The sequence below is a fragment of the Gadus macrocephalus genome, chromosome 9 (genome assembly GCF_031168955.1).
Source record: "Gadus macrocephalus chromosome 9, ASM3116895v1".
Classification (NCBI taxonomy): Eukaryota; Metazoa; Chordata; class Actinopteri; order Gadiformes; family Gadidae; genus Gadus; species Gadus macrocephalus.
Genome location: NC_082390.1, coordinates 1,285,933 through 1,298,446, shown reverse-complemented (window position 1 = coordinate 1,298,446; position 12,514 = coordinate 1,285,933). Strand labels below are relative to the sequence as shown.

The 12,514-nt window shown below is 51.1% G+C and overlaps 2 protein-coding genes across 5 annotated transcripts in view; one reads left to right on the top strand and one right to left on the bottom strand.

Annotated features, from left to right (window-relative positions):
• Window positions 1-6: 6 nt before the first annotated feature.
• On the bottom strand, window positions 7-11,816 carry LOC132463980 (uncharacterized). 3 transcript variants are annotated; one of them, XR_009527159.1, is made up of 8 exons: window positions 10,254-11,816; window positions 9,092-9,642; window positions 8,797-8,869; window positions 7,338-7,570; window positions 6,625-6,793; window positions 6,298-6,458; window positions 4,993-6,068; window positions 3,580-3,874 (listed from the first exon to the last, which is right to left on the bottom strand). XR_009527159.1 is itself a non-coding variant. In XM_060060119.1 (4 exons), exons 2-4 carry the CDS (start codon window positions 3,696-3,698, stop codon window positions 1,413-1,415), a joined length of 1,548 nt encoding a protein of 515 aa, XP_059916102.1. In that variant the 5' UTR covers window positions 3,699-3,874; window positions 4,993-6,118; the 3' UTR covers window positions 7-1,412. The 3 variants fall into 3 exon arrangements, 1 of the variants encoding a protein (XP_059916102.1); XR_009527158.1 differs by having other exon boundaries at window positions 4,993-6,458; XM_060060119.1 differs by lacking the exons at window positions 6,298-6,458; window positions 6,625-6,793; window positions 7,338-7,570; ... (1 more) ...; window positions 9,092-9,642; window positions 10,254-11,816 and adding exons at window positions 7-1,605; window positions 1,706-2,916 and having other exon boundaries at window positions 3,555-3,874; window positions 4,993-6,118.
• Window positions 11,817-12,380: 564 nt separating this feature from the next.
• Window positions 12,381-12,514, top strand: part of LOC132463976 (cadherin-related family member 5) — a 9,400-nt gene continuing 9,266 nt past the window's right edge. Inside the window, exon 1 of one of the 2 annotated variants that reach the window (XM_060060115.1) lies at window positions 12,381-12,514. This exon is cut by the window's right edge and continues 206 nt beyond it. The gene's annotated coding sequence lies outside the window, so the exon portion shown is untranslated. The other variant, XM_060060114.1, reaches the window with a different exon arrangement.

Genomic DNA, 12,514 nt, shown 5'->3' with positions numbered 1-12,514 from the left:
AGCGAGGCTGCCTACTGTGTCAGCAGCCAACAGGCATTTCCTCTGAGCAAGCATGCATAAGATCAAAGTGTCGGGGCGGTCGTGTGCGTCCATGGGTGTCTATCCAGTGGAGGTCTTCCCATGGGGGCTCGGGGCAAACACATGCACAAACAATTAGAGAGAGTCGGGAGATGGGTGAAAGGGGGACCGCGGGGAGAAGACAGAGGGACTAGACACTGGCTTTATAAACTATTCCCTCCCGACAGTGACTCAGTGTGTGTGCGTCCAATCAGCACGTCGTTATCATTTACAATATACATGAGAACTTGGGAAGAAACCTGAAGAAGAGCTAAACATACTACTGGGGGGACAAGAGCCTTAAAACGGTTTCCTTGACATTTAGCGTATTTTTTAGGATTTCAACTCTAAATATTTGAATCGCCTGCACTTTCTTCATGCCTAATGAGGTCATTTCCACAAAGGGTAGGCTGAGAGAGTGTCTCATAATAGACCTCCCTCTGTCTAACCCGATTGACATGAATCAATACAAAATGGCAATTCAATATCTTGGTTCATCACAAATATGAATGGAAAAGCATACATAACTTTGAAGTCTAAATCTGGGGGAATAAATCATCTGACTACATCTCGTGGCCTCTCAAAAATATCTGCTCCCATTATAATGTGTCGAAATGCATTCGATGCGCTGATTCTGCCTCCGAGGATGTAGCAAGAGCATGCCTGCCACAAATGCAGTAAATGTGTGGCAAATGTGACAGTAGCACTTTGATCTTTGAGGTAAGACATTTTGTCAAATACTGTTACAACCTTATTTCCCCACAAACTCTGAACTGACACAAAACACCTTGATTCCAAAAGACAAAATTGCTCAATTACGGTAGTATTGTTTACATTGACGGGGGAAGCGTGCTTGCACTAAATGCTCTTCAGCAGAATTGCTACAACAAAGAAATGTCGATGAATGGCGTTGGTAAGAGATGCCCTGCGGTTCAGATGGATTTGATCCTTCAGACCGGTGTTGCCCTTTTAACTCAAATGGCTTGTCGTTCTCCTCACTTCCTGTGTAAACTCTGACCACTTCTGGTTTGAACATAAAAACACAAATGATGAGTCGCTTCAGCAAACACCGATCATTGCACCACTGGAAATCTTCTACAATCTTCATCTTGAGACTAAATTCAAACAAACCCCTGATGAATCCAGTGCAACCCATGAATTGCATTCACTTAAAAAAAGAAAGTGGAGCATTGCAGCTGTAATGATGATAACGACGGTGAAGAGTGTCGTGTTCGGGGAGAGGTTTCTGTTCTTCTAAGCTGTGCCTTTTGGGGCCAACAGAGCCAGCTGGCTGTGGGGATCTCTGGGGTTCTCTCGTGTTCACACGGAGAGCATCCTGGGATCAACTCGAGTGGTTACCAGCCGTCGCACTCGACATGGTTTCCCGTCGCGGGGTCCAGCCACTCGGTGAAACACGAGCCGCAGTTGTGCATGTGGCAAATTGCCCCGGGGTAGCCATGGCAACGGGCATGCCCGCAGAGGTCAGGGCAGGTGATTGGCCCCGAGCCAAGGGGACAGCCACTGAACCAGTGGAGCTCGAAACACATCCTGTAAGAAACCAATCGAAGGCAATTTGGATCAGGCAACACACAACAAACACTGCTTTACCCGCCGACACATTTCTCTGTCTTCCAACACTTCCTCATACCTGTCGTCCGGTGTGATGGGCAGCCACAAGTCCATCCTATCAGGCGCCGCCGCGATGGAACCGTCGCCGTAAGCGACCTTTCGTCCCGCCCCTTCCTCTTTCGGTCGGCCAATGGGAGCGCCGCTGGCCTGCGCGGCCGGGCTCATCCAGTCCTGCGTGGCCCAGTGGGGGGGCAGCGGGGAGACGGGGGGGCAGGTCCGGGGCACGCGGCCCAACGCCTCGGGGCTGGACTCCAGCAGCTGCTGCTGCGTGTGGAAGTAGAAGCGCAGGTAGTGCGGCCCGCGGAAGAACCAGTTGCAGTTGTCCTTGTCGTAGCCGTCCGTCCGGAAGCCGAACGCGTCGAAGCCGGCGCTGTCCAAGCCCAGCGGGTCGAAGCCGTGCGCGCTGAACCCGCTGTCCCCGAAGTGCTCCAGCAGGACCTGCCACGTCTCCGCCTCCGTCCGGTAATCGATCATCTCTTCTCCTCGGTGGTCTTCGTCCCCCTCTCTTTTACCTTTCCGCGTGGAATCGCCGCCCAAAGGTTCGGCGAACCAGCTGACGTTGGCGCGGTTCAGTCCGTAGCGGTTGAAGCCGAACACGTTGTGCCCGTCCTTGTCGAGGAAATCGCGGTTAAACCCGTCCCGGCCGAAACCCGCCCTGTCCCAGCCGCTACGGTCGTAGCCTCGGCGATCGTAGCCCTCCTCGTCGAAACCGAATCCGTCGAGGGCTCCGCCGTCCACGCGGTCGTGGTTTGCGTTGCGTTTGCCGAACCCTTGCTTCTTATCCCTTGGTGGGTCATCGGACTCTGTGCCGTTGACGGGATGGGTGCGTGTCTGCGCCGGCGTCACGTTGCACGGCGCGCCGATGGTGATGGGAACGTACACAACGCAGAGCTGGGCCGGGGACGACAGCACGTCGTCGGGGGCGACGTCAAACGGCTTCATCCTCATGTGTCTGTGGGCCGCGGGATGGAGCGCGTCCCGGCCGCGGCCGTCCTCCCCGGGCCCGGCTCCGTGGAGACGCTGGTGTCTCTCCTGCCATTGGGCCCAGATCTTGTCGATGAAGGCCATATGTGAGAGGTAGAGGGGGTCGTAGGCGGCCAGAGGGGACCCCATGTGGCCCCCCACCCACAACCTGAAGAGCCCAGAGAATGTCTGCAGGGCGCCGGAGAACAGTTTGAAGTCGTCCAGGTTCAGGGCCATCTGGAAGTCCACAGCGTCTGGGAGCCATACCTGATTAGACACAACGACAGCACCCGAGACAGAGGGGTTCAACGCTCTACCATGAGGGCAGCAACAGCCCAACAATAACGTCCAGCTGATCGAGTCAATATTCCTCTGAGTGGTCGGATTAGTCTCGTAAGGACAGAGCCTTCGCCACATGACCATATCTTATTTTGACCAGTAGTGACACAAATGCATCATCATACATTGCCGAATGCAAAGGCAACGCATAAATTGTGGAGATACAATACTAGTCATCATGATTAGGAGGCTTAAGTGTTCAGAGTACAGCCGGACACATGGCTCTAAACAACCGAATGGGCTGGAGGCTAAAGGCTCGGTTATGGTTCCAAGTCGACGCAGCGCAAGGGGGTTTAGGGGCCCCTTACGTCCTTGTGGACCCTCCTTGCGTCCACCGCAAGGGCCGGACGTGCGCCTCCCAAAAATTGTAACCTTGCGTCAAGGCGACGCAGAAGCAAGCGCTGTGATTGGTCCGCTCACTAAAACCCGACGCAGAACCAAAACAGGTTCAGGACTGCGCCGAAGCGTCTTCGTCGCCATTGCGCTGCGTCGACGTGGAACCATAACTGAGCCCTGAGACACGGCGGCTGGCTGTGGAAGACGTGCGGTAGGAGGGTTGGTCAAACCGAAGTGTTGAAGCGCCGCCGGAGGCAGGGGCTCCAGCGGGAGCGGCCCGACACGCCGCTGAAGGGGTGCTGGCGGACGCAGTCGGACCCCGGCTCCCCGTCCCCCCCGAACAGACCGGCCTGCCACGCCTCCGAGGACGCCATGGAGCCCGAGTCCACCGTCCACTCGAAATACGGAACGGAGAGTTGGCACGGCGACAGAGACTGCAGCTCGCGCTCCAGGAGACGCAGGAAGTAGCGGTGCCAGGGCAGGAAGTCAGCGTGACCCCCCGCCTGGGGAGAGAACTCGGCCCTGAGCTGGACGAAGTCCCCCCATGTCGCTACGTGCATGTGCGTTTAGTGCAAAACACACACACACACACACACACACACACACACACACACACACACACACACACACACACACACACACACACACACACACACACACACACACACACGTAAAGGCATGATCACCCATTCGTGAACTATGGCCTTAGTTTAACACACATAAAAAACGACATTCTTTTGTTTTCTGTCGTGTAAATGTTTAAGCTGCTGCTTAGCCAATAATATGATTGAAGCTGGTGTTCATGTTTTTTTTTAATGAGTAAACCACATAGTAAACTATAAGTGGCATCCATTAAAGACCTCAGACGGTATGCAAGATGCGTAACGTTCCGCGTCGCTACTCAGAGACCTTTACATGACTCTTGTGCCGGTCGCAAACCTACTCCTACGTGAAGACGTGCGGTTAACCCAGAGATTGGTGACGCATCGCTTGGAGGTTCACCTCAACCAAATACTTATCTCTATAAACAGATACCTGCATGTGAAGGCCGAATCTCGAGGTAAGACTTAAGTATTTGAACAGCACTGGTTTCCGTTTTTGGTTCGTTTGTAGTCCGAGTAGCATTGACAAATAACGTATGAGCATGCATAAGCTGCATGCAGGTAACCAGTCCGTTTAGAGAGCAACAATCTCGGAACCCATTGGCTATCGTCTCATGACGATTATGCTATTTATTATCCTAGACATCTGTTTATAGAGATAAGCCGAAAAATATCTCCAAAGAAATCATCAATCATCATCCGACGATAGTCGATGGTTTCCGAGATTAACAAATCCGATAACATATCTTCAATGATGCTGGCAGGCGTGTCAGTTCATGTACACTTGGGAGTCAGAAACGCTTCACTGTCTATGTATGTGTTCCCGTTAACTTCACGTGGAAGTATAAATGCTGGAAGATCTGCGAAGATCTGCGTTGTGTGTCGATCCTGGTATCATGCTGTGAGGAGCACTCTAAACCCATCTTAACACATCCTATCTGAGCAGCTAACCTCCATGAAAATGTTAATGTTTAAAGTCTCAGTCTCAATCAATTATTAACTGCGTAGCCTCGCAAACCTAGCATTGCACGTACGGCAGTTACTCTGTGATGGGGCCTTTGCATACCTGGTTTAGCATGCAGTCTTCTGACAGCCCGCTGGTAAAGCTTCACTTCTTTCACCGTCAGGTCTCTGATCTCCTTCCGCCGGGTCGAGTGTGCACAAACAAAGTCTCCGTTCCCCCCGGCGACCGCGCACACGCCCTCCACACAGCCTCGCGCCAGCCTCTGGCTGTACTGCCCGCGGTGCTGGTTCTGCGGGGAGAGGCAGGCACACCCGTCCCCGCAGCCCACCTCCGAACACTTATCCCCGGGGGAGAAGCTCACCACCGCAGCCGCCCCGGGGAGCCCCTTCACCAGGGCCCGGCAGCGGGGACGGGACAGGTACTTGCAGGTGTACAGGAAGTGGGAGTCTTCGTCGCAGTTCCCCTCCACACTCGTGCTCGGGATGGCATTGGATACGTTGTGTTTGATTCGCCAGGAGTCAACCTGGCCAGTGAAGGGGTGCTTGGGTTTGGGTTTACGAATGCAGCAGGCTCCCAGCAGGCACTGCTCCCTGCAGGCGCTGTGGGAGGGGAAGTTGTTGCGGCTGGACCCAGAGCAGAATAAGAAGACTTCACAGAGACCCGAGATGGGATTAAAAGCCCAGCGGTGTTGAATAGAGCGTCTGCCCTCACAGACTTTCTCTGGCCTGGGTTCCCAGCATGCCTAGAGATGGAGAGGAGTGCAGGAAACCTCTTACGGCCTCTTACCTATCATGCTTAGCCCCCACCCTTACTCCTTATATGGCCACAGTACAAATAAACGAGCAGTATAACTTATGGACAACATGGACTAGCAACATGAGCACACACAGACTGATTTAGGTCAGTCCCAAACCAACCGACCGACAAACCAACTGACATGCGACAGGCAGACACAAAGCTATGGTTTCTAAACACATAACTAATGCCATTTACACCACTGGCCTACCATTGAATACCTACCTGTATTGAGCATCTACTAAGAGAAACACAAGGCAAGCACTAAATAACTATAGGCTACAAGGAGACTAATAAGCAACAACATGAAGCTTCATAAGTGGAACCGGCTAGTTTCACTTATGATTGAGACCCACCTCCAGCATTTCAAAGGTTTTGGAGACCTGTCAGGTGATGAAACATACAATTGGCATGTTTGTCATTCCAAACATGTTACCAGGAAATAACAAATTTGTGCCACTTCCGAAAATGACAGGAATAAAAAAAAAAAAAAATGCAAATACCTAAATAACCTTTATACCGTTTATCAGGGAACCATAGCAACATTTCCTCTGATAGATGGAGCCTAACTCCTCTAGTGAACACAGTGGTCGGCTGTAGCTCGGGCTGTACCTCTCTCTGCTGCCTCTGGCACACTGGGCCCTTGGTGTTCGGAGGGCAGGAGCAGCGGAATTCATTGGAAAGGTTAGAGGTCAAGGAGAGACATAGGCCTCCGTTTTGGCAAGGGCTAGACATGCAGGGGTCGAGGGAGAGGGCAGCCATCTGAAAACTAGCTACGCAACATCAGCACGGAGTTCATATTAGTGACGGAGAAGGGAAGCACAGAGGTAGCGGCTATTGGGTTTTGAAGGGAGGAAGAGAGAGTTGTGTGTGTGTGTGTGTGTGTGTGTGTGTGTGTGTGTGTGTGTGTGTGTGTGTGTGAGTTTGGACGGCGCTCACCCACGACGATGGCCTCGCACGCGACCCGTCCCGAGGTGCAGGTGCAGGTGTTCGAGAGGGTCTGCCAGCGATGCCCCTCCTCCACCTCTCGCCCCTCCCACGTGCACTTCCGCCGCCTCACACATTCACAGCCCTCCAGGTAGTGCACGCGCGACTGGAGGTCTGTGTTCTACATGGACACACCCAAGAAGAGCCAATGATGATCGAACCAATGAAACCCGGGGTCTGTTTGACCGGCAGCCACACTGGACTCCATCACACATTCCCTTCATGTTGTCAATAAAGTACATTTGATTTGCTTGAATTATAGGTACATTGTAATGGACCTAAATGGCAAATGGACTGTATTTATATATCGCTTTTTCTGTAACCAGTCGCCACCCAAAGTGCTTTACAATAGTGCCTCACAACATTCACCCATTCATACACACTCCGACGGCGGAGCCAGCCATGCAAGGCGACAGCCGGCTGGTCGGGAGCAGTCAGGGGGAGGCGTCTCGCTCAGGGACACCTCGACACTCAGCTAGGAGGAGCCGGGGATCGAACCAGCAACCTTCAGGTTACCAGCCGACCCGCTCAACCCGCGCTACTGCCGCCCCGTACAGAGTATAGAGACGGATCCACGCTTTGGCATCATCACCACCCTAGTCGCACAAATGAGACTATAGACCAACCCCTAACATCCGTCTGTAGACACCGGTTGCGTGGAATACCTGGGCTTTGACCGCGTCCAGCAGGACGGCCATCTGCTCCAGCCTCTGCACCAGCCCCCTCAGCCTCTCCTCCAGGGGCGGGGGCGAGGCCAGCCTCCCCCCCTGGGGGTGCCCCGGAGGCCCCAGGGACGCCCCTCTCTGGGGCGCGTCCTTCTGGAGCCGCTGCGGCCCCTGGTCGTCCAGAGGGTCCAGACCGGGGCCGGGTGTGGGCTGAGCCGGGGAAGGAGGTCCATCTGGAATGACAAGGGAAGGGACGTAGCTCAGGAGGGAGAGCGGGTCGGCTGGTGGCCTGAAGGCCGCCGGTTCGATCCCCGGCTCCTCCTCGCTCGAGTGTCGAAGTGTCCTTGAGCAAGGCGCCCAACACTCACTGCTCCCGGCGAGCCGGCTGTCGCCTTGCGTGGCTGACTTCGGCGTGTGAATGTGTGCTTGGATGGTGAATGTGAGGCAATGTGGTAAAGCGCTTTGAGTGGCCAATGGGTTAGAAAGGCGCGGTGTAAGTGCAGTCCATTACTGGGACGGGGATGGCAGCAAGAGAGAAATAACACAACAATCTCTAAACACCTTTTGGAGGAGGCCTGTTGGACCAGTGTGTTTAAGGGAATGTCTGCCTCAGGGAGGGTAAAGATAAGATCCGAGGAAAGCCTGCTGGACACACCCCAACAATGGTGGTCTTTGCAGGTAAACATAATCACAGAACAACCGGAGGGGTAATAAAAAGTACAGGTTTTTAAGACAACGCACCAGCATTTCAACTGAAGATGAACTGTATCCAGGCCTGTTTATGGCTTCCTTCCGCCCCACACAGACAGGGTTAGGGCCACTGTGTCTGCTGCCCCCCCAGTAAACCAGCATGCTTTACTGGGGGGGCTGTTGAATAACATCGTCCTAGGAAGCTGTAAATTACAGTGGTGCTGGCAGAGGTACAGAAAGGCGCCACGGTGAGACAAAGAGTGTCTCCAGACACTGTAGCCTCGGGCATGAACATGATTGGCAGATGGAAATCCCCCCAGAAAATGCTTGTATACATAGACACTTCCCTGAACAAGTCCCTGAACAAGTCCCTGAACAAGTAAACACACACACACTTGCGCGCACATACACACACACACTTGCGCACACACACACACACACACTCATTATACTTGTAGTCATGCATGGGTTCATGCCATGTGTATTGTCGTCTGCACATGGATTTAGTTGAGACTACCCTGCGAGTCTAAACTAAATCCATGTGCAGATCATGTCATGATGCTTTGTGTCTTGGTTTTTCTCCCTCCCTCAATTACTATCTCCAAGGGATCCACAGTCCCACGTTGGAGAACTTGTATCTTCAAAGGCCCCTACCCACAGTGGGGTTATAGAGTCAGGGATCCCTTCTTCCAGAAAGGAATAGGGTTGGTTTTGACTTTGAAAGAAAAGTTAAAAACGGTCAAAAATACTGGTAAGAATAAAGGGTTACCTGTTATATTGGGACAATGCCAGGGACGCCTTCCATATGCTTTTAGGGAGATCTCAGCTGTCTTCAAGTATCCCTGCATGCACAGAGGATGGGTGGATTAATGACCGAGGCACGGGGACTTTCAACGCAACACTTTTTAAGAAAAGAATATGGCTGAGAATGAGAAGTGGTCTAAGACAATGACCGCAATGAGCATCTTCAGATGACGAACGAAAGGCAAACCAAATCATCCAGAGTACCCTTGGATCCTCCGATTGAAGAGGTACGAGGGGGGGGGGGGGAGGCAGAGACTCACGCTGAACTTGCTGTCGCTGTCCCCCATCGCGCTGCCCAGAGTCACCCTCAGGTCCCGGGGAAACGCCCTCAGATCGACCCTCTCCTCCCCTCGGCGTCGGACGACGACCGCCTCCTCACAGTCTACAAACAGACTCACTCTGTCCGGCTCCAGGCCCAGGGCGAGGCGCGCCCAGCGGGCCCCGGAGAAGGGGTTCCCTCCTGGGAGGACCAGGCTGAGCAGCCCCCCGGCACCGGGCCCCTCCACGCCGCGGTCCAAGCGCAGGCTGCTGTTCCGGGTGGAGGAGACCAGCTGGAGCAGCGGGGAGGAGCGGGAGGAGAAGGACAGCAGGGTGGCGCTGGTGTCGTGGACCTGGCGCGCCACCAGGTGCACCCCCAGGGAGCCGGCCCCGCCCGAGGCCAGGAGGCGGGAGTACTCGGGCGGCAGGGTCAGGTGGGGGGCTTTGGGGCGGAGCTTATAGGCCGTAGTGGACCCAGAAGGATCTTCGTCGTGGATCTTGGATATGCCTTTTACGGGCTGGGACAGGTTCAACGCAGCGAGTAGATCGATCACTGATAGACAGGAGCACACACACGCACACACGCACACACGCACACACACACACACACACACAGACACACAAACACACGGAATTCACAGAGAATGGAATAAAACAATGTCATGCATATACACTCAAACACACACACACCAAACACACACACACACACACACACACACTCTAACTTAAACAGGGTCAGCCGGGCACACACACATATACATTAGCATAGAGAATAGGTAGGACAGTCTTCCACTCTGACCTATTCAAACTAATAATACGTGTTGTGTCCTGTCCTGTCCTATGTGACATCTTGTTCCTCTGTGGTAATTAGTGAGTGTGTGCCTACACATTCTTACCAGTCCACACACACATGACTGCATCAGTGATCTCAAACAGAACTCAGGACACACAAAACCGACCATCAGGATGGGACAGGAAACAATAATAACTGCTATTATCAAGCCTCTTTAAGCAAGCCAAGACTATTTTATATAAAATAACGGTTTTCCTTATTTTATATATATTTGTAGCATGCTATTTTAACATGTTTAGGTGATAACAGAGAAATGCTCAGATGTGATACATGTGATAAATTGCAACGTAAGCATGCTTTATTGAACCTACCATGCTCGGTGCTCTGGCCTTGCAAACAAAGCGGAAAAGTCGAAAGTATAAACACATTTATCTCCAGGAACAGAAGGGTCCTCAATTTGCCAGTCTCCATTATTTGAACCTAATAACTGGACAGAATCCCCGTAGATTACAAGTTAAGTAAATCAGCAATACTCCAGGACATCCTTGGCATTTTGTCAGGTTCAGACGTTTTTTTGGCTTCTATTGGGGCCTATTCATCAAGGACTAACGGACCTAAGTATATATATATAAAAAATAATAAAGACAATCACTTCCAAGGAGTTTCTCGAATACTTTTCAGTCTGACATGCAGCGCGCCTGCGAAACACGTAACATCTGGATGCGTGCAGGGTCAGAAAAGAGAGAGCAATCCGTTCTCTGCAATCACACACATATTCCCCCGAGGGCACGGTCACTTTCACTTACACACACACACACACACACACACACACACATTAACACACAGACGTGGAGACCATGGACCTATTAAAGAAGGTGGAGACTGGGCGCGGGGAGCCTGCTTCGTTGTTCCTTAATCACGCATTGAAGATAACAATGATACCGCTGCAAAAAAACGCGGGAGAAAAGTCTTCAGGTGCAAACTTGTGATTCGACGGCTGTTTCTCCTTCGCCAGAGTCGGGTCGAGAACGGGTTCTGTCAGAGATCCACCAGAATTGTTTTGCGAATCCCAGATGGCATCTTTTGCGTGGTCCCGAGACGATCCTTCACTTCTGTAGTTTTTCTTCTTTTTTGAAAAAAAAAAAAAGTTGCTTCAACCCGCAGAGACTAGTGGTGTTGATTTCTGAAGACTCTCTTTTTGGTAATGAACGAAACCAGGCCTGGATACTGGAAGGGAGCCACGAGAGAGCGGTCGAAATAGGCCCGCGCGTGCTTCTCTGTGCGTGTGTGCGCTTGTGGGTGTTTGCGTGTGTTTTTGAGTGCGTGTGCACGTGCGTGCGTGCGCGAAGGGGCCAAAAGAAGAAGAAGATTCATGTTGTTCCTCTGCGCCTATGAACTCGGTCCCCATCCGTCGGGGTACCTCTACTTTAAAAAAAGATATTTATATATTTTTTCTTATCTCTGATCTGCTCTTCGAATCACATTTCGGGAATCTGCAGGGCATGGATGAATAGCCTAACCTTTGTTTGAAGAAGAAGAGCTGAAATACTCTAATAATCTAATAATAATTGTTATATATGTGCTTATAATATTTATATTATATCGAAAAGTAAGTTGTTCCTCCATAGACCCACCAGAGCCCCGTATTGTTCTACAGCCCACTGAGCATTGTTCGGACACAAAGGCACGCAGACGGTGTCTGGTTCTGTCTCCGGTTGATAATATCTGTTTCTAGACTGCCAGACATAACTATAGTATAACCATCTGCATACCATCTCTGAAGTATGTTGGATTTATCTCAGATTTCCACAATCCTTATACACGACTCATATATCACTACCTATAACAAACCCAATCAGATTACTTTGACTGTGATAAAGGTAGCCTACTCAAATTATAAAGGCTACTCACAGAAACATGCTTCTAAACCAGATGTAAATATATCATAATAATAATAATAATAATAATAATAAATGAAATTTATATAGCGCTTAATATGGTACTCTAAGATGCTTATTGTTTTACTATCAAGAATCAAGGGAATAAATAAGTGTCCGTGTTTTTGAAACAGGTTAATATAGCATGCATAACAGCCATTTAGAGAAAGCTCTGGTCATAAAATGTGTGAAGATGGCCCCCCAGTGGTTCAAACTTAAAATGACACCCAATCCAACAACTGAGTGCGTCTATCCCTGTACAGTACGGCGTCGGTAACCGTATATCCTAAGGAGAATGTATTTTCAAAATATGCGTATCAGAGTGAGATACACTTAAGCCAAGGGAAAGCTGCCCTAAATCTCAAGGAAGAAACCTGGAAATAGGTTACAGGATACAGAAGAGGGATCCCTCCTTCCTGGGATGTTGAAGAGTGTAATATATGACAAGATGGGAAGCTAATGGAAGCATAAAAACAACAAAAAACAACAAGTTAAGCAATAAAGACGTAAGAAAATAGCAGATTAATGATGAGTTAAAAAGTGCTCGAGGGACAGACAAATCTCTTAATGACTTGTGACTCCAGTCTGATTCTAAAAACGTCATCTGATTGGCTAACATTGAACCTGGATCAGGTATGTCCCGCCCCCCCATTTTAAGCTTCAGAGGTCACGTTTGTCCCAGAATACGCGCCATA

Excerpts from the sequence above, each read along its gene's own strand:
- LOC132463980 (XM_060060119.1), bottom strand. The coding sequence starts at position 3,698 with ATGGCGTCCTCGGAGGCGTGGCAGGCCGGTCTGTTCGGGGGGGACGGG. Across the intron at positions 2,917-3,554 it reads GGCGGCGCTTCAACACTTCG|GTATGGCTCCCAGACGCTGT; the intron begins GTTTGACCAACC and ends GTGTCTAATCAG. Across the intron at positions 1,606-1,705 it reads CCCATCACACCGGACGACAG|GATGTGTTTCGAGCTCCACT; the intron begins GTATGAGGAAGT and ends GGTTTCTTACAG.